Source organism: Sparus aurata, chromosome 13 (assembly GCF_900880675.1).
Source record: "Sparus aurata chromosome 13, fSpaAur1.1, whole genome shotgun sequence".
Classification (NCBI taxonomy): Eukaryota; Metazoa; Chordata; class Actinopteri; order Spariformes; family Sparidae; genus Sparus; species Sparus aurata.
Window position 1 is genome coordinate 10,344,172 of NC_044199.1, and position 21,233 is coordinate 10,365,404.

General features: G+C 41.3%; 3 protein-coding genes across 12 annotated transcripts in view; 2 read left to right on the forward strand and 1 right to left on the reverse strand.

Moving 5' to 3' along the window:
• Nucleotides 1-3,833, reverse strand: part of LOC115593906 (cationic amino acid transporter 2) — a 91,081-nt gene extending 87,248 nt beyond the window's left edge. For 7 of the 8 annotated variants that reach the window (XM_030437603.1, XM_030437601.1, XM_030437606.1 and 4 more), the window contains exon 1: nucleotides 3,732-3,827. The gene's annotated coding sequence lies outside the window, so the exon portion shown is untranslated. Of the gene's footprint in view, nucleotides 1-3,731 lie in introns of all 8 variants that reach the window. The other variant, XM_030437604.1, reaches the window with a different exon arrangement.
• Nucleotides 3,428-10,461, forward strand: wasf3a (WASP family member 3a). 3 transcript variants are annotated; one of them, XM_030437608.1, is made up of 9 exons: nucleotides 3,428-3,635; nucleotides 5,371-5,535; nucleotides 6,851-6,985; nucleotides 7,090-7,243; nucleotides 7,334-7,451; nucleotides 7,549-7,733; nucleotides 8,266-8,487; nucleotides 8,578-8,882; nucleotides 9,040-9,197. In XM_030437608.1, exons 2-9 carry the CDS (start codon nucleotides 5,403-5,405, stop codon nucleotides 9,195-9,197), a joined length of 1,410 nt encoding a protein of 469 aa, XP_030293468.1. In that variant the 5' UTR covers nucleotides 3,428-3,635; nucleotides 5,371-5,402. The 3 variants fall into 3 exon arrangements, with proteins under 3 accessions (XP_030293468.1, XP_030293469.1, XP_030293470.1); XM_030437609.1 differs by having other exon boundaries at nucleotides 5,374-5,535; XM_030437610.1 differs by lacking the exon at nucleotides 3,428-3,635 and having other exon boundaries at nucleotides 5,403-5,535; nucleotides 9,040-10,461.
• Nucleotides 10,462-10,890: 429 nt separating this feature from the next.
• Nucleotides 10,891-18,155, forward strand: atp6v1aa (ATPase H+ transporting V1 subunit Aa). Its single transcript, XM_030438709.1, has 15 exons — nucleotides 10,891-11,048; nucleotides 11,607-11,715; nucleotides 12,574-12,702; nucleotides 12,892-13,106; nucleotides 13,189-13,326; nucleotides 13,414-13,565; nucleotides 13,809-13,971; nucleotides 14,146-14,254; nucleotides 14,435-14,557; nucleotides 14,662-14,776; nucleotides 15,245-15,308; nucleotides 15,432-15,635; nucleotides 16,191-16,285; nucleotides 17,124-17,295; nucleotides 17,391-18,155. The coding sequence occupies exons 2-15, from the start codon at nucleotides 11,634-11,636 to the stop codon at nucleotides 17,481-17,483; spliced, it is 1,854 nt and encodes a 617-aa protein (XP_030294569.1). The 5' UTR covers nucleotides 10,891-11,048; nucleotides 11,607-11,633; the 3' UTR covers nucleotides 17,484-18,155.
• The last annotated feature ends 3,078 nt before the right edge of the window (nucleotides 18,156-21,233 follow it).

Sequence of the window (21,233 nt, forward strand, 5' to 3'; positions counted from 1 at the left end):
TGCTGAAACAGAATATAATATTCAGAATTATGTTTTCATTAGAATATAATCAGCTGAAAATAAGAAGTATTTTTTTTTACCTTATAATGACTGTTTCATATCTACAGAGGAAGCGGGTCCTCTTACATGGAGTCTGTCATGTTGGAACACCATGTTTCTACAGTAGCCCAGAACAGACAAATAAAACACCAGCTCTTGAGGGCCTTTCCCGTTTTAGTGGCTACAGTAGGGGAGGGGTACCACTGACTGTTACCGCTAGATTTCACTAAATCCTACACACTGTTGAAGTTAAAAGGTCATAGTCCAGCGAGCTACTTTACTTCCAAAAAAGTTGGCCGACTCACAAAAGACAGGTTAAAAAATGGTCAAGGGTTCAAGCTCCTATAATGTTCAACTCTACATTTCCCATAATGTAACTTATGCTACAAACTGTTAGTCATGTCAGTTTTATTTATACAGCCCAAAATAATTCTCAAATTGCGTCACTGGGCTTTACAACAGCCTCTGTTCTGAGACCCCCAATTCAAGTAAGGAAAAACTCCCCAGAAAAAAGACAAAATTGGAACCCCCTCCCAAAAAAAAGAATAAACATGGTGTAAAAAAAAAAAAGTAACGAGTGACATTAAGTGCTGACTGATAATAAGTGATGGACCTACTGTCAGTGTGTTGGGGCTACATGTCCTGTTAAGTGCTAGGGTTTGTTATTTATGTGATGCTTTGAAATCAAACAAAGAGAGGCTATTTGTTACCTTAAACATTCCCATAGCTTACATTAACTGCTTAAGGCTTGAGTTGAGTTCAGACATAAAAAAGAACCCCTAAAGAAAAGAAAACTGGTGGAGGGCGCCCTTTAACAACATACTGGTAAGCGCAAAGTGCAGTTTGGAGACCTAAGTCTAAAGTTTCCAACACACTGAATGTTTCATGACTGTCCTCGACATGGATACCACGAAGTAACATGAACCTGAAACAGTCCAGCATGAAAGAGATAAGATAAACTGAAATTTAAGGATATACACTGATGTACATGACACAGCTCAGTGTGTGTGTGTGTGTGTGTGTGTGTGTGTGTGCGCGCGCGTGCGTGCGTGTGTGTGTGTGTGCGCGCGTGCGTGCGTGTGTGTGTGTGTGTGTGTGTGTGCGTGTGTGTGTGTGTGTGTATGCGTGCTTGTGGGTGTGTGTATGCGGCACCTACTCTCACTGGGTAATAACTGACAAGGCATTGGCAGTGATCAATATGGAGTAGGACTAGAAAGCCATAATAGGAGGACAAATATCCGAGGAGAGGCAGTCTGGGTGTCTGGGTGTAATGGATTATAAAGGTGTTAGTGTTTGGGCTGGTCGGCAATAAGTGGGTTAGCTGGTGGTTGGCTGCATTGTGTGAAACCAGCATGGTCAATGACGGTGATAATGGGGAGGGTAAGTACTGTATTGGGGTTAATACTTTGAAGCTGGCCAAGAGATTATGCCACTGTCTAAAATATGGAGGACCCCTCAGTGGAATGCTTTGCTAGCAGGCTTAACGGCAAACTGATGCTCTCAAGAATACTGTACTAAAAGTCAGTCAGGAAAAGAAAATAGCTTTTCAATTACACATTAAGGCCTGGTTGAAAAAGATGGTGAAGGCTATTTTAAAGATCGGGCGGGGCTGGTTTAACATGAAACTATTTGGATATATTTTTCTAAATAATCTGCGTCCTTATTGTCCTTATGATGATTCTGATTTCCAGGTCTTGAGTTATCATTTAATAGATTCTGGGTGTATTCTGACTTTCAAATATAACAAAATATACGTTCAAATATTTTCTAGTATTGTGAGGTGGCTGTTTATCCTCTATTCTTCCTGACCTTGCCATTTTTTGTCGCATTGCCACAGTTTTCTCATCAGCAGAAGGGAAAATTGAATCATCAAGTGGTCAGGCCGCTCTGTACTTAAAGTAATAATAACATTTTTGGGAAATATACCTTGTGTAGTATAGTGCCTTCTTGCCGCCAGTTGGGAGAAATAAATAGAGATACCACTCTCCTGTCTGTATGCTGAATTTCAGCCTGGAGCCAAGAGACTGTTTTCTTACTTTAGCATAAAGACATGAAACAGCTAGCCTACCTCTGTCCACAGTTTTAAATAAAATCATAAGTTAACTCAGTAATATGTTACATTTCATTTATTTAATTCCAAGGGGTTTTTTTGCTGGACTATTTTTCGGCCTGTGGCACTTCCTGGTGTCTCCACTTACGTTCACAAGACTCCAGCTGAAATTTCACTCCTATTGTTAGCAGTACAAATAAGAATTCATCTCGCGCTTTAAACCCATCACCCATACATTACAGTAAGACAGTTGGATTTAACGTCTCTATAAAACAAGCAATACTCTCATACTGTGAGTTATAAAATCATGGTGTGCTACTTATAAAGATTTAAGCCCCGATATCTGGGTTACAGTAGTCCCATCATGCAATCCAGATGATGCCATCTGTGATAAAAGAGCAGTGTGTGTGTGTGTGTGTGTGTGTGTGCGTGAGAGTGTGTGTGTGTGTGTGTGTGTGTGTGTGTGTGTGTGTGTGTGTGTGTGTGTGTGTGTGTGTGTGTGGAGCTTTCAAATCAAATGCCGAGTGTCTCATTTCACTATTAATCCAGGGCGTCTCCATTAAGATGCTGATAGACATACGTGCTGTTTATGCAGATGTGCTGGACGTTTATCAAGGTTTAAGCAGCCGAGTGTGACTATTTTGCCTTAAAATATCAGCTTCAATCATGTTGATGGTATTCCGACTTTTAATATTCAGAATGGTGCATCCATCATCCATGACGCCTGTTCTTGCGTGCTTCAATAAAATACAGATATTTCTGATCGGCTGCAATATATGAGGAATAGTCATGACAGTACAAGACGTACCTCTGAACGTTGGAGTAACGTTTAGCAAATGTTAGATGTTCTATGCATTTGAGTTGTTGTGTCTTTTTCAGTGTTAAATCAGTTAATCGTCAGAAGCTTTATCAAAAAATGTGCCACCGTGAGGAAAAGGTCCAACCTTTTAGTGTCCACTGCTTCTTTATTCTGCTTTATTCTGCTTTGCAACAGTTTTGGCTTCTTGGTCACAAAAAATTATTGAGTAAAAGACTTAAATATTGGGTTGCTAATCTGACTAAACTCAATGATTAAATGATTAATCAAGAAAAACAGGCCCTCATCAATGCATTATTCATTAGTTGCAGTCTTGATTTGATACGCTGTTACTATAAATAATCAGAAAACTGCCATATCAGTATTAATAGAAGGCAGCTAATGACTTTCAGCCCATAAAAATGAGACTAATAAATCCTGAGATAAAACACTGGATGTCAAAGTGCTGGCATGATGAATGACTGTGATTGGATGACAGAAGTAAATCTGCTGACCAAATCCCTTCCTGGCTCAAGCTGTGATTTGGACCAGAGAGATTTGTTTTCAGAGTGCTCTCCGCCCTGCAGAGATGACTACTGACACTGTCCAACACAGGACCGCGGCAGGCCAGCAAACACTTTGTTTATTTTGGACCAGACAGCTTGGACTCAACTTTCACCGCTCCGTCCCTGCGTGCTGACGTGAAATTAACGTACCCGACTGACGAGCTAGCCCAACGGCTACTCTATGGTAGGATTATTAAACTCTTATCTCTTCAACATTTTTCTGGTGCCGCTTGCATATTGTTAGATAGCCCGTGTTTCATGCGTGTGTTGAAAAAGTTACCTGATGTTAGATGTGCTAACTTTTTGTCAAGAGGACCCGACAGCTCAGTGGCTGACAGCCGCTTCACAGAGCCTCTAATTAAAGTGGTCCGGCTAGTTAGCATGTAGCGGTGGAATAACGGTCACGCATTGAATTATGGGAAATCTGGGCGCGAGCGACTTTATATTATAGAACATTTGTGTCCCAGCTTTCTGCCCTCTGAGGGCCAAAACTGAAAATGAATGGTGGGCCAAGAACCGCAATCAATGTTGAATTGTATTGTATTGGTGTGACATTCGAATGTGACATACATATTTAAAGAGTACTTTATTCAAATAAAATAACATATGTTATAATTTTTAATACATTTTAATTTTTTTAATCAGTGCATCTGGTTGGCTATATCGAACCATATGGTGGGCCAACTTTGATGCGTTCCATTGCAAGTCAGGGGTCAGGATTTCCGAGTCAGTATTCCTAACTTCCAATTTAAAGTGTCCCAGTGCATTTGTTGGAAAAACATGGATGCTTACTGCAAAATGGCTTTTTAATTGGCAAGTCTGCTAAGAACTACAGCAGCTGATTTAACAGTAAGGGGTACTTTAAGAAATGCATACTCTCAAAGACGTCTATTGTGCACAGATCAACTGAATGAAAGTGAAAATGACAACTACAAGTTGGATTAACTGTACATTTCCCAAACAAACATGTATAAAGCCAAACTGCTGTGATGTCATCGGTGTTTTTGTCAGCAAACTTGGGCTACACAGACCTTTCCTGAGTTTCTGATTTGGAATTCCGAACTTAGATGAATGTTCCATTGAACTTTGCCATGTCGGAGGTCGTTTTTTTCCAATTTCCAAATACAATGGAATGCACCATGCTGTGGTAAACTTGTAGTTTTATTACAGACCCCAGAATTCAATCATGGTTCATATTTGTTAAAAATGTGTTTCGCAATATGAAAATTACACTAGTCATAGTAAATTGTTCTCATTGTTACCTGTGTGCTGACCCTTCCTGTGGTCAGTGGCAATGACTCAATCCCTTGTTTCAAGTCCATCATGTAGTAAAAGAGTGTAAAGTGACTCGCAAATTCACTTGATAACTGCCACGTCTGTTGTCCCCTCGTCTCCTCCATCACAATAAGCTGGCTGAATCAACCAGCTGTTGCCGAGCATGTTTATTCCTTTGGAAAAATAACTAACAATAGTTGTGTGCCACTTTAACCGGTGGTGATAAACTGTGACATTCAACAACAAGTGGCCCAGTGTTCAACACAGGAAATATGACAAAATCATAAAAGGTTTAATTTTGATTTTGATGCTGTGCATTAGACTTTTTACTGCTCTTTTTAAACTAATATGAACAAAACAGAAAAGAAAAACAAGTTGCTGAAATAAATGTTAACTTTAGAATAAATATACTTTTCATTGCTATAATTGGTGATGTTTTTTAGTTGACACCTTTAAAATTATTGACTTAAAGAAAGGACAGAAAAATTGTAAATAATTGCTTTAGTGATTGGTTTACTAGTACCAGTTTTAATGCATTTACACGCCTTGTCTGATTACCAGTGATGGTGCTTTATGAGTACAGATTGATGTGCTGACCCTGCAGGTTGGAGTATCCAATGTCAGATCTGTCCTCTGTCCCCCAGCAGGTGCTGTGGTCGAGACGTGAGAAGGGGTCATGCCTTTGGTCAAGAGAAACATTGAGCCTCGACATCTGTGCCACGGTGCGGTGCCTGATGGGATTGGCAACGAGCTGGAATGTGTAACCAACAACACGCTGTCCGCCATCATCCGCCAGCTCAGTAGTCTGAGTAAGATCACAGCGAGTCACATTTAGCTGCGTTTGTGTAACAACACATTCAGATTCACCCGAGGCCATTGCAGGGAGGGAGCTGCATGACCCTTTTACCCAATGACTGTGAAGTGTTGCCTTTACTTATGTAACATGAAGTCAACTTTTGAGCAAAATCACCCCAAAGATCATTTACAGTCACAGATGGTGACAGCTGAGGTAACCTGGAAAAAGCACACCACGTAACGATTCCATATTTCTATTTTTGTTTATCATGCAGTGTCATCTTAATTAATATTTGAGCACCCTTTGGACAAACGCAACACAAAAGCTCTGCACGTTTTTTGGTTGCCAGACAAAGTTATGATCTGTTTTGGCTCTGTGATTATTTTTCCCATGACATATTGACTTACGTCTGCTTTGTGTTAGGAGCGCTTACATTTTCTTAATCCTTGCAAGGTGATTATCAGAAAACAACACCATATATCCTTGTGTCGCTTGATTGTTAGACAAATGAATATCACATTAAAGGCAAAGAAGTTAGTACCTAACTGTTTGATTCAATATCCAACACTGTAGTCATTACTAACTATCTGTTTACTGTAGGCTCAAATCAACAAATCTATACAGAAGCAGGCTAGTTTAATGACGTGGGCTATACCTGCATGTGTTTGTTGTGTTGGTGCACTGACATACTAAAATGAGGAGGAAAAGACTGTTTCGGGAAGCAAATACACTCCTGGACATCTGGCCCCGTGGATCCTCTGATTAGTGTGTACGTGCGTGCGTGTGTGTGGATTTAGTGAAGTAACAGGAGCTTAGAGCTTACCGTAAAGCTTTGTATTGCAGGAAGATAAGATGCAGAGTGAATGGGCGGAGACACAAATGGAAGCGGTCTGATGATAGTGGCCACACAAAGTGGATCAGAGCCATTTAACGTGTGCTGGTCATTGCTGTTGCGTGCAAGGACACTTGTGTACAAACACTCCTTGTCAAATGCACATTTTATGAGATGGTTCAACAAAGAACTGGCTGTATTTGTGTTGTATGAACTCTTATAAAGACTAATTTATGAAGTAGTAAGACAACCCGTCAGTTAGGGTCTACTTCATCAGAAAACTCCACATGTTATTGTCTAAAATAGGTGTGCTCACTACCATAGCGATTTTTTTAATGGCCAGCAGGGGGAGTATTCACTGGTTTCAAAAAGTAGTTCGATCGATGTAAGGATATGAGAAAGCGACTCTACTTCTCACTTGATTTATAACCTCAGTGAGGAGTTTTCCCAATGAGTTCATGTTCTCACGTCTCATTTTTCTTTGCTCTGGTTGCAGGTAAACACGCAGAAAATGTTTTTGGGGAGCTTTTTAACGAGGCTAACACCTTTTACGGGCGCGCCAACTCACTCCAGGACCGGATCGACCGCCTGGCCTGCAAGGTCACCCAGCTGGACTCCAGCGTGGAGGAGGGTTGGTTCAAGTTTACTGGAATTAATCTGTCTGTTTCATATCGTTCATGTATTCTCACCTTCTTTTATATAAAACTTAACTGTTATGTTGTCACTGTTTTGTAGTCTCTCTTCAGGACATAAACATGAGGAAGGCATTCAGGAGCTCTACTATCCAGGACCAGCAGGTTTTGTCCAAGAACAGCACTCCAAAAGCAGTGGCCGAGATGCACAACAGCAGCGACAAGCCTCCTCCCCTCAGCAACCTCACTTCCTACAGGTGCTGCACAAAAACTGCGACATCTGAATTGGTTACATTTTCAGTCAGGCGTCTCGTTTTATGTGGGATGTTGTTTTTTTTTAAATACAGGGAGGATTCCACTGACGCGATGAAATTCTACTCAGACCCGTCATACTTTTTTGACCTGTGGAGGGAGAAAATGCTCCAGGACACGGAGGAAAAGAGGAGAGAAAGGCGGCGGCAGAGGGTGAGAGCAGAGTCCTGCGTTATGTTTTGTGTATTTATTGGCTGATTTCTTTTTATATTTAATTATTTATTTATTATTTATTCTCCCCCTCGTCCAGGAACAGAAGCGGAGCGTGGAAAGCAGCACCCTTCAGCGCGAGGTGAAGAAGGTGAGAAAGGCTCGAAACCGAAGGCAAGAGTGGAACATGATGGCGTTCGATAAGGAGCTTCGCCCAGATCACCGCCATCCGCAAACGCTACGCAGAGGGGCATCGTCCGAGGGCTCGCTGTCCCCGGATGGCAGGTAAGGGCTCACTTTTTCTTTGCTTTTTTCTGCGTACAGATGCAACAGATATGTTTTTAAATAGAATCAACATTTGTTTATTTTACTTTACACAATATGGGGGGAAGAAAATTAAATATCATACGTAATGTTCTAATCACACAACTGGTTACAAAACATGTCCTCCATGTCTCTGTGTCCTTGTGTTTCCTGTCAGTCTTTAGTTGTCACATCTACGAGAGGCAACATTTATCTTGGAAATGCTCCTTTAAACCAATCGTGTGACTGAACGATATGCAGAAATATGATAATCAAGGCAAAATGTAGATTTCTGGAATATTTTAGTGAAATTAAGACAGCGATGGAAAGAAAGACTGAAATCTAAGCTGGACTTCAGTAGGGGGGTAGATCCCATTTTCCTAAATAGGACCTTGCGACTCGAATATCTCTGTTGTGTAAAGCTTCACTTCTGATTTTATAACAACAAATCCCACCATCTGGTTACGTGAAAGCATCTGAATGAGAAGCTTTCTGTCTCTCATTGTTTATCCAGACCTGACCTCCCCGACTACCCCGTCCCTCCGGTGCCTGCCCACGCCGCTTGTAATTATGCCAAGTCACATGATTACGTGCCTGGGAACGCACACCCCTCACCACCTGTGGAGCATGAATACCACAGCATTGATGTAAACTACAAGCGGGTAACCTACGCCACAGCGGAGCCCCCCGCTGCAGACCGAATGAACGGCTCAATACGTCCACCTGCAGATTACAAGTATGTTTGTTTGTGGTTTGCATAATCTGAGAAAGACTCGATATTAATGTCACTTTTCAACAGAAACATAATCCTCTTTCTTTCAACCAGCTCTGGACCCCCACCTCATACCCCTGGTCCGCCCATCCCATCAGCCCAGACTGCCTTTGGTTTTCCTCCGGGTGCATTGCCGCCAACAACACATAATGGAGTTTTGCACGTAGGCCACGGCTTCCCACTGCCTCCTGTACCTCCTCCAGGGCCGCGCATGGTCCCTCCTCCCCCAGGTCCCCCACCGCCACTTCTCCCTCCCCCAGCTGCATCCTCACACCTAGCAGGACACAGCGACGGTGGCAGGGGTGAGCCAAAACCTGTGAGAGATGCGAGAAGTGACCTGCTGTCTGCCATCCGCATAGGTGAGTCAGGGTATCGCTTTATTTGGCAGTGTTGTCTGCTGGTCAGAAAGAAGCAGACATGATTGTCCGAAACTATGTTTTGTTCTATATGTGGCCCTGTGCGCGACAGGTGCACAATATGTGATCTTATTTTAATATACTGCATGTTTGCCCTCAGGCATCCAGCTGAAGAAAGTTCAAGAGCAGCAGGAGCAGCAGAACAAGCGGGAGCCGGTGGGCAACGACGTGGCCACCATCCTGTCTCGCCGTATTGCTGTGGAGTACAGTGACTCTGAAGACGACTCTGAGCTGGAGGAAAACGAGTGGTCAGACTGACTACATGGCTGAAGATCTGTTTATTGGATCTTTAGAGAAAATAAATCCAAAAATATAATAATATCAATATTTTAGTATTTAAATTCTGGAACTCAATCTTGCAACAACCAGTGAAAGAGGCCTCCTAAAGCAGCTGACCTTGATGCTAACATTAGCTAGCAAACAAGTGTTGACACTACTCATTTCTTGCGGCTTAACCTCCGTTCTCACGGCTATGCCATACTAGTGCACCACACCAGTCTCCATTTATTTTGTTTACATCTGCTTCTCCATGGGGTCACATGAGAGGGATCACAAATGAGCCCAGTCTGTAGAGGCATGAAGCAGCGCCCCCACTGCTGCACAGAGTTTTGTTGCTGTTTATTAATATTTAAGGTGTTGTGTGTCTAAATTGCACCAGATTCAACACTGCACTTCCTCGGGTCCTCAGCAGCAAATACACTAATTGTGAAGTAGAGCAGATGAATGGTTCTCGAGATATGTGAAACAAAAACAGACAGATTCTTTGCTTTATAGTTAGATGTGCTGCCACGAAATGAGTTAGCATTTCTTCAGAAACAGATGAAATTTCAGATCCTCAGTACACAGTTGATTTATTGTGATACATATATGTCTAGTTTTTTTTATCATTTATGAAATGTGAGCCATCAGTTTTGTAACTTTTTCCATCAAAATTGTACAGTCTAATAAAATTCCCTCTCCTTATAACAAAATGAAATACCTTAACACACCATGCCAGTCACTTCAATTATTAAATGTGCTTTTGACCTTGAAAAGGATGACCCAGTACTTTCTCACTGAAGACATTTTAACAGGTCACAGTAAGAAGGAATGTAAAATAAAATGGGTAGCTGGATTCCATGTAGCAGCTTCAGTATTGTGAATCTGCCGGGACACTTAAAAAGAACAGAAATCTCTTGTGTGGTCTATGTTTTTCCTTCCCATGACAAGTCAAAATCTCCTGGAAAAGGCCTGCTGTTTATGAATGAGTGCTGCAACATAAAGTAAAATATTGTGAACTATGTGAAATGACACATTCCTGATCATGTTTTGGACTAAATGTACACCTTCCTATATTATGTGACTGATTTATATTCCATGACACAATATGTAATTGCTACCTCAATCTGTGACCGCCTCACTGTCCCACAGTATGTGTAGTAGACAGTCTGAATACAGCTTTGTTCTGCCATTAAATTATTATTTGTTGTGATGTGTCTTCGAAAATATTGACATTTCATTAAACATTTTTCCAGCCAGAAAATCTTGTTGTGATTGTTTCCTCCTCTACCATCTTTTTATTTTTGTCTCTCAGACACTGAGCAACATAATCCTATAGCAGCTAAATTGAATGCTTTGTTCATATTTGATTACAGTTCATAGTATTTATGCACAAGTAATTATTATCCGCTAGTTATTGGTACAAAGGTATTAAATCTAAATAGTGCCCTTGTGTCGCATAACAAAAAAACAGAATATAAATGACCTTGGTTGATGTATTTAAAAAACAACTAAAATGTATAAATATGTGACGTTTAAAACGAGTTGAAACTATCCTAGTTGGTTGATTGGGGTGAACGTTTCGAGTATATCCAGCAGGGGTCAGTAATGCACCTGGTGACGGCGAGTAGACCAGCGGAACTCATCGTCGACTAGAAAACTGCAGAGCCTCGGACGCCATCTTGGCTCTACAGACAGCCAACCACGGCGGAGCGGAGGAAACCGGTTGAGCCACAATGGAGATGTTTTCTTCCCGTGACTGTCCGGTGCCTGGCAGGTGATTAGCACAGGAAGCTCCTCCTCTGGCTGCTACGTTAGAGACAAACCTGGAGAACTGTATATTTAGATAAGGTAAGATACTTCATGTAATGTGAGAGTTTTGATTGAGAAGAGTGGGATTAACTTAGTCCTTTTTATCGTATTATTGCGTGAATAACCGTTCGTGATGATGATGTAGGCAGCTAGTGTTTGCTAGCTAGTTACCTGACTAATACGCGCACACGCATAAATCAGCTTTGCTAGTGCTGACATTACGCTGCCATCTGGCTACCAAACATATCCCCAGCGACGAATAGTAGTACCTTACTCTACCCCGGCTTTAACCCTGGGTTAAAGGGAACTCTATGTACGGTTTCGCAGCCTCAGCTGAGTTAGCTAGTGACCTTTCAGTGTCAAGCTTGACCATTCATTTCCCAGAGAGCACTCTATAATTTGGTGTAGACCTCATATAAATGTCCATTTCATCGTTGCGTCTGAAGCAGTAGACTGTGTTTAAAAAGCCTGTGTAGACTGACACCTTTACCCTGTAACTTTAGCCTGCTTGTCACAAGCTAGCCGTGAAAGGTTTGTCTACTGAGTGTCTTCAATAAAAATGAGCTGACGGTGTTTGTGTCTACATTGTTCCTCAAGGGATTCTGCAGGACAGAAGCGATCAAGATGGATACCTCAAAACTTCCTAAGATCCAGGATGAGGATCGAGAGAGCCAGTTCGGATACGTGCATGGTGTCTCTGGACCAGGTCTGGTTTACTGACCTTCTCCTCTAATGACCACATTAAATTGTTCAGCGTCTGATAAGTCTAAGGCCACTTGATATAAATCACTTTAGGACAGTCATTTTCTGGAGAGTCAGTTAAAACACTGTATGTTGTAAAACAACCAGGTGCTGATGTTTTCTTTAGAATACCTGGCAAATTGAGAAACTTCATCCCTGAATCAAACAGAATATTTATCCAGGTTCACATCCCCTTTCAGAGAATTTCAGTGAATTAATATATTTTTTTAAAGGCCGAGGCAGCATTTATATAATTGAGGCATCTTATAGGGCTGTGCAATATAATGATGTAGATCCTGTGGCAACAGCAACCTTACTTGTCATATTGTGCTTTATTGTTTATTCTGTTGTGTCACAAGTCACACTCTCTACGACAAAATCTTTACTTATTTGGACGACGCGGTGCGTTCTTTCACACAGCCCGGATGCTGGCAGTATATTTGAACGAAAGCAACCAAACAACCAGATCAAGAAACTTCATCCCATTGACATATTAATCATTCTTATCCAGTATTTACATAATGCAGCCAGAGCTAGTTGATTTGCAACATTGCCTAAAATATCTATTGAAGTTCAAGCTACCATGGTTTAAACTCTCTGACAGTACACACAATTGCATCAGCCCATCATATAAGTCATTACAATGATCAATGCTGGAACTGAATCAAACAGGATATTTATCTAGGTTTACATCCCTTTTCACCGAATTTCATAGAATCAATATTTTAAAAAAAGACAAGGAGACAAATGCAATAGTCCTATTCCAAAATATTTGTTCGAAGGATCCATTTAATTATATTTTCCTTCTTTTTTAAATCAACAGTGGTGACAGCTACTGCGATGGCAGGAGCAGCCATGTATGAGCTGGTTCGTGTCGGTCACAGTGAGCTGGTGGGAGAAATCATTCGTTTAGAGGGAGACATGGCGACTATCCAGGTCTATGAGGAGACGTGTATCCTTCCACTGCCAAATTACCTTCCTTTGTTAAACATGTGACAAAACAAGTCACAATCTTCTTTAAAACTAAGTTAACATTAACAACGTTTGAAAATTTTTGAAAGCTTCTTCAATGATAGAAAATGGGAGTGTGAATTTAAACATGTTTGCAGTTAGTTTTGTTTTCCCTAACATGCTGCTACAGCTGGCGTGTCCGTCGGTGACCCTGTCCTTCGGACGGGGAAACCCCTCTCTGTTGAGCTGGGACCAGGAATCATGGGCTCCATCTTTGACGGTATCCAGCGTCCACTAAAAGACATCAATGACCTCACTCAAAGTATCTACATCCCAAGAGGAGTTAACATTGGTGCTCTTAACAGAGACATCAAATGGGAATTTACCCCCAGCCAGAGTCTTCGGGTATGACAAATACAATTTTCAGTGTGTTCTGTGTCTGTCCTCTGCAACTGCTCTGACTAATTTCAAGTGATCTCCTCTCCAGGTTGGCAGTCATGTGACAGGCGGCGATATCTACGGCATGGTGAATGAAAACTCTTTAATAAAGCACAAGCTGATGCTTCCACCACGCAACAGAGGCACTGTCACCTACCTCGCCCCGCCTGGAAACTACGACGTCACTGTGAGTGTTTGTCCAGGTGCAAAAACCCTTCTTCTGTTGGATCAGAATTTTCCCGTCAAACTGATTTTCTGCTCTTGTTGCACTTAGGATGTGGTTCTGGAGCTCGAATTTGAAGGCGTGAAGGAGAAGTTCACCACGTTGCAGGTGTGGCCAGTGCGACAAATCCGGCCGGTCACAGAGAAGCTTCCTGCTAATCATCCACTGCTGACTGGACAGAGAGTTCTGGACGCACTTTTCCCGTGAGTAGACCATGAGAGAACATTGTGCACTCACGCTTACATAACTATAGACATTAAACAGCTGGTTCTTTATGTGCTTGTAGTAGAAATCATGATGTATTTTACTATATTGATATTGACAAGACTTCAGCCTCTATTTTACATTTTAAACACTAATAAAATGAGTCTTCAACACTTATTTTATGTTTTGTTATTAAATTCTGTTAGCTGCATATGAAACTACATGAACTTGGTGCTGTATAGTTGTGTGCAGGGTGGCACCACTGCTATACCAGGAGCCTTCGGATGTGGAAAGACGGTGATCTCGCAGTCCTTGTCCAAGTACTCCAACAGCGACGTCATTATCTACGTTGGCTGTGGAGAGCGTGGAAATGAAATGTCTGAAGTGCTGCGGGATTTCCCCGAGGTAAGTGGTAAAAGGAAATGTATTTTAATGGGTCACTTTCAGCTGCTTTGTTTTAAGGTTATAGAAGAATAAATGATTTAAGAGAAATATGAGTGATTTTATCAAATATTTGTCGCGAGCAGATCTTCAGTCCATTCACATTGTATAATAATAACACTGCTCCTGCTCCAACAGCTCACTATGGAGGTTGATGGTAAGGTGGAGAGCATCATGAAGAGAACAGCGCTGGTTGCTAACACATCCAACATGCCTGTGGCTGCCAGAGAGGCCTCAATTTATACAGGTACCAACCATTCACATTCTACACTCTCGTCGTTCATTTTAGATACCATTACACAATTCACTTTTAGTCCAAGTTCATTTTAAAACATCTGATTGATGAAGTGGTTGACATTAGTAAATGCCTTTTTCTTCTTACGTTTGTGATCGTTGCATTTTTAGTTGAACATATTTACCTCTGCAGGTATCACACTGTCCGAATACTTCAGAGACATGGGCTATAATGTGAGCATGATGGCCGACTCGACATCTCGATGGGCCGAAGCTCTGAGAGAAATCTCTGGAAGATTAGCTGAAATGCCCGCTGGTAAGTTTGTGACATGTGATTGATTATATACAAATTTATAAAGATGCTGTAAGACAGCCTGTTGTGAATCCTTCATAACTGTGTGTGTGTGTCGTTGTCTCCAGACAGTGGGTATCCTGCCTACCTGGGCGCCAGGCTCGCTTCCTTCTACGAGCGCGCAGGTCGCGTCAAGTGCCTGGGAAATCCTGAGAGAGAGGGCAGTGTCAGCATCGTGGGAGCGTGAGTCTGATTTTATATTTTAGCATAAAGCAGCGCATACATGTTGAAGTCGACTTACAGCAGGTACATTAAAATGACTTATTACTGGTGGTTTTGATGTTTTCGCATATGCATTCCCTTAACTTACAACAACTGCTTCTACTATTACTGCTTACTGACATAATTTCAAAGTTGACCGAGGGTTGAAAATGAATTTCCTGCCACTAAGCAGCTCTTACTTTCACTTCCTTTCAGTAAAAAACATAATTTGACTAGCTTAATTTGCAGAACTCCTGTTTTTTGGTGCCTGCCAGGATCCTCCATAATCCAAAATTTAAGTGACTGCAAGTTTATTGTCTTTTTGGCAAACTAGTCGAACTTTAGGTTGTTTTAAGGCTACACCTCCTAAAATAGCGTTATTGTTCATAGATATCTAAGGTATGTAATTATTGACCTGGCTTTGCATCACATTTTCTGAATTCCTTTTAGTGTGTCACCCCCTGGTGGAGATTTCTCAGACCCTGTCACTTCAGCCACATTGGGTATTGTTCAGGTAAGTAATGGGTAGTGTCTCTTCGTATCATCATGTCCTATCATCCTAATGTTTAGCTTTGGCTTTCTGTTTTTGGGATCATTTCTAGGTCTGTGTCAATCTTTCATGTTTTCGTCTTTGTAGGTGTTCTGGGGTTTGGACAAGAAGCTGGCTCAGCGAAAGCACTTCCCCTCTGTAAACTGGCTGATCAGCTACAGCAAGTACACACGAGCTCTGGATGAATATTACGACAAACATTTCCCCGAGTTTGTTCCTCTCCGCACCAAAGCCAAGGAGATTCTCCAGGAGGAGGAGGACCTGGCAGAAATCGTGCAGCTCGTCGGCAAGGTGAGGCCGGTTAAGATTATATAACATGATATACCGCAAGCTGTGGACTGAAAATCAACTTGTCAGTCAACATCTGTGAAATGCAGAACTAGAAAAAAGTGTAATTGTGAGAAAATAAAACTTCCTGCACACTTCTGGCTACATGTAACATAGGCAGACATCAATGTTTATACTTAGAAGAGCTTGTTGATCACACTCTGCCTGGACGGCGTGGAGTTGCAGCTGATGTCCTTCAAATAGTGTCTTTACACCCTCTATGTTTGTATGTATTTATGGCACTGGTGCTATTAATCTATCTCCAAATTATACTCAGTGAAGGTCAGAGAATTAAAGCATTTAATGAAAGTACAAGTGACTGACAAACTAATTTGATATGTCTTTTTTTTTGGTTTGTTTCTCAAATGCACACATTTTTACTGCAAGTTAATTGATGTTTTTGATGTGTTACATCTGTGCTCTATGGATATGGCTTTTTTATAAGAACAAGAGTTAATCATTTAGATTGCTTGCATGCTTGCCTGGTTGGTAAACAACTAAAAAATGTTTTGTTCACAGGCTTCTCTCGCTGAGTCCGACAAGATCACTCTAGAAGTTGCTAAGCTCCTTAAAGATGACTTCCTGCAGCAGAATGGTTACACCCCCTACGACAGGTGAAGACAGAACATCCCACCAACCACAAAACACATCTCTTTCACTTGCGTACCTGAATGGCTCTCCCACCTCTGAATCCGTTTACTGTGGGTTTAAAAAAAAAGAAAGAAACAATCTTGTTATCAATAAAGAAGCCCCATCTTTGCTCCACGACAGTTTTCAGATTTAATTTCATATTTAAGTCACATTTTAAGAAGGAATTTTCTCACAAGAACAAAAAGTCAGCAACATTTTTGGAAATATAGCCATGAGCCTTCAGCAAATGATTACGTTCAAGCAAGTACGGAATAGAAATGAATGTATTGTAAGTTAAGTGAAGTAAAGTAAGGCAGCGAGATTTGATCATTAGTGGATGAGAAGGGAATATTTCTGTAAATATTTCTCCTTAATGTCATTTTTAATTTAGATTTTATAGACAAAAATATGAGATAACTCACCAGAGGACAAAGAGAAACAAGCACAAACAAACACAACACCCAGGTCACAAAAAGATAAATCAAAATACATTATCAGATGTAGACATCCTGAAACAAACGTATAGTCATCACAACATATATCAACAACAAACAGCCTAAATGAGTAACAAAAGATCAAATGGATGGAAAAATAAACAAGAGACATAAATAAAAGCAAAAGTTTGATCTTACTTCTTGTATGCAAATTAATATCCGTTAATCTTTGGAAAAACATTTAGCCTTTGAGGTGATAAATGATTGGGAAAAAAAGCTAAAAACTAAAGAAATCATAAGTTTAAACTTGATGTTCCTTTTCATTAAATATAATTTGAATTCTTACATAAACTGTGAGCTTCACCCATCCTTCTGTCTCTACACACAGGTTCTGTCCTTTCTACAAAACCGTTGGCATCCTCTCGAACATGATCGCTTTTTACGACATGGCTCGACACGCCGTGGAGACCACGGCACAGAGCGACAACAAGATCACCTGGGCCATGATCAAGGAGCACATGGGAGAGACGCTGTACAAAATCAGCTCCATGAAGTTCAAGGTACATGTTTGCTCTTTACTTGGTGTGTTTCCATTGAAGATAATGACTCATCGTTTGTTGATGCGATACCTGTTTATGTTCGTTTGATTCTTTAGGACCCTGTCAAGGACGGAGAAGCTAAGATTAAAGCAGAGTTCGCCCAGCTGCTGGAGGACATGCAGAACTCCTTCCGGACCCTGGAGGAATGAGCCCGTCTCAGCTCCTCTCCCAAACATCCAAACCCCAGTGCAGTGCAACATAGTGCAGATTAAATGGCCCGTGTTCTGAATGTCTGCCTCAGTCATGTGAACCCCTTTTATTCTTCGATGTTTACGTCCCCTTAAACATTCCACGACCTGCACAAATGTCCATTTTAAATTGTTTGATTTTTCCCTCTTCAGTACTGGAATCCCCTAAAACACCTGAAGGACCCGGTTTGCTCTGCAGACGTGGCATCTTCACTCAGCCCCTCGCGTAGCACTTAGAGATCACTACCCCAACATGTTGCGGTTGCAATCAGTGGGCCCCGATCAGGTGCTGCACTTGCACTTAACCAATAGCTGCGACGAAGAGTGTAAAGTTTTCTTTTCCCCCCCCAGATGTGACGGTGATCAGTACAGATTATAAATCAAATGGGAACATGCACATGGGTAAAGGGACAGATGCACCGAGTTGCTGTTTATCAGGGGGTTAAAGGCATTTTCTTCCACCTCTTACCTCTTCAGTGTGATCGTGATGTTGTGGACTATATACTTGATATTATGTGTAAAATTGTGAATGAATGATTCTGTTAGAGTTGTGTTGTAACAGATGTCTCACTATTATATTCATTGTACGTTACATGTCTCCTGAAATAAATGTAAAGAAATTATGAAAGTTAATCGTGTGGACGTCTGAAAGCTCACTCTAAAATTACTTTCTCACAGTCGATGGGAGATATATTTTCCTGCAGCTCATGAGCACATATTCAGTGATAGACTTTCACCTCAAGGTGGCGCACACATGTTGGCTGAATAAAGCAGGCTGAAGGGAAAAGACTGACGACTGAAAACAAACTTTCTACATTAATATATTTTTAAGGAAAACCATTTGACGCTACACCCGACAATTGATGACATTATAGTGTTGAATATGTATCAACACCTCCTTGAAGTCCCTGCACACAGTACTATACTATGACTGAGTGAAGTAATTGTATTTTAAAATCCTTAAACTACCAGCCTGGGACTAGATCCAGCCCCCGAGACATAAGTCATAAACATTTACATAACATTTTGAAGAAAAACTGTAATCTGAGTGTAAAAATTGCCTTCTTCACATGAATAAACTGTGCAGAATTTTGAACTTGCAACTATAAATAGTTAAAGGGGCCCTTTTTTTTCCCCTCCTATATTCTTCAACAGACAGTCACACCCCACCAAAACTGAAAAAACATGCCTGATTAAAATGTAAACTTTCTAGTCCATCTAGAAACTCATGTTCGGGAGGTTTAAAACTTAATCTGTCACATTGCCAGATAATCTGGGCCGAACGATGGTACCAGCTGAGGTCCAAGACCAGATTTCTCCTCCAATTGAAGAGAATTACGTATGAATTGACCTCCTGAAGTCTGAGCTGGGCCTTAGCTCTTGCAGACTTTTCTTTTTATCAAACTCCCTGCTTGTTTATCGGCCTTTAAAAAGTTGCATAGTGCACCTTTAAATGGACATTTCATATTTTTTTCCTAAACATGTAACCATTAAAGTTTTTAAAGTTTTTTCATCATCACCTGTGGATCAGGTTTGGTCTGGTTGAGCTGACAAGGAAACAAAAGAAAAACACTCACCTGTCATTATATTTTGATTCAGATGGTACTGATTTGATTGGTGCTCGGAAGTATGTGATCATCTATTTCAAGGGAGTCCCGCCCACTCGAGATGGGCGAAAAGCACACAGGCAAAACCAAAACATTTGAAAGTGTAATCTGAATCTCAAATAAATAGTTTGAAACTTGTGCACAGAGTTCGGCATTCATATAATATCTAATGACTCACAGTAATAAGATAAATTACTAAATTATTTTTTGGGGCCTTTAAAGCAAGATCAACGACATCACAACACACCTGTCACAACTTTTTTGGCTTTCCAAGCCTACAGCAGGTCCATTCAGTGGTGGATAATGTTAGTTTAGCTGATCCCTGTCTCATCTGCAATGAAAATGTTGCTGTTGCCGTGCAGAAATGTGGAGAGATATGAAGAGTACAGGGAAGAGGAGCAGGGGAAGCCCATTTAATCACACGTGACAGCACATGAAGTGAAATGCTCAGTACTGTTCGGTACGTTCACTCGTCGAGTTTCGTTCGTTGGAAAACGCGGCCTCTGTTTCAGTTTGCTGATGAGTAATCTTCCGCCCGTCGTCTACGACTCGCAGCATTAATTCCCTCCAAAATAGATTAGAGCCGGTATCTCGGGTTCCGGGCTCCATCAAGACTAATGGAAGCATAAACCCACAGGAGCAAGAGCAGCATCTTTTTTGCCTGCATTGATTCGGTCCAGTCAGACTCACAGCAGCACAGACGTTAAGAGGTTTCAGTGGTCTGAGAATACACCAGCCTATCGTTCATAATGCACCTCTCTCTTTCACTCATTCCTCAGTTTGTAATGACTGACAGGAAGTGCGTGTGTGTGTGCGCGTGTGTGTGTGTAAAGATTATGGGTTTGTTCATGTGAAATTGGCAGATTCCATCACGCCTATTTCACCAGAATAATAGTCTCTTTCATGTAATAACTGATGATCTTGTCTCTAATGTCAGCGAACAGACGACTCTTGCAGTCGCTGCACGTCTCTGACTACTTCATTCATTTCAGTGTTCACCCTTTAAGCATGTTTTCCCAGTTCTCCAAGCCGTCACTTTTGACATTAAATGTCTTTTTTTTTTTTCACTTCATCAAGAAAATATAGTTGATTCAAAACCTGGATCATTCATGTTTGAGACAATTTTTTCAAAGTTGCAGAGAATATATTTACACAATATATAAAAAATGAAAAATTAATCAAATTGTATAACAAACATTGAAATGTAGGGAAAGGAAAAAGGAGTAACAAAAACCTTCAGGGTCAGCTAAATAACAGTACATCTTCAATGCAATTGTTTTTGCCAATTCATATTTTTTACATTTTAAAGGACCAGTGCGTAGGAATCAGTGGCATATATATTCCCCTCCTTGTCTCACCCTCCCCTATGGTCGCGCTACAAGCAAGAAAATCCCTTCTGTTTTGTGTTTGGTTTGTCTCTTCTGGGCTTCTGTACAAACACGTCAACACGACATGGTGGACTCCGCCATTTCTATCCCCCTCTGTCGATATAAACGGCTCATTCTAAGGTCATGACATCACAACAGTTCGTAGTCTCAGGTGGTTATACACTAATTAAATCATTATTTCGAATGTCACGTTCTATTTCCGCCAATAAAATCCTCTCAAATCCGGCACGCTGGACCTTTAAGTTGTCCTGTGTAGTCAAACGTGTCTTACTAACTAGTCTTTCTTCCATATTTTTTGGGTTACCTACCATCAGCTCACTCCTATTCACGTTTACAGTGTAGGAGCAGAGTGGAGAGTGGGTTCAGGCTGCTCTGTTGGCACACGAGCTCTCTGCTGAAGTGTTCATGAGCAAGAATCCGAATCCAAAATCCCTAACACATGCAGGAGGAGCTGATTTGTATTTGAAAAGAAAACTTTCCCTGCAGGCGTCACTTATCACGTTGACACCATTTGGGTCCAGTGTTGTCATTAAAAGTCACCCAAAGTGCTGAATAGGAGGTGCAGGCTCGTGTTAACAGCAGCTCACACACCAGAGTCTTTCCAGAGTTTTCCAGGTTTGCCTGTGGAAAGGAAATCTGATCCCGGAGGGTGGGGCTGCCCCGCGGATCATCTCTCACTCTCTCATCTACGAGTGCCCGTCATGCCTCTCGTGCTC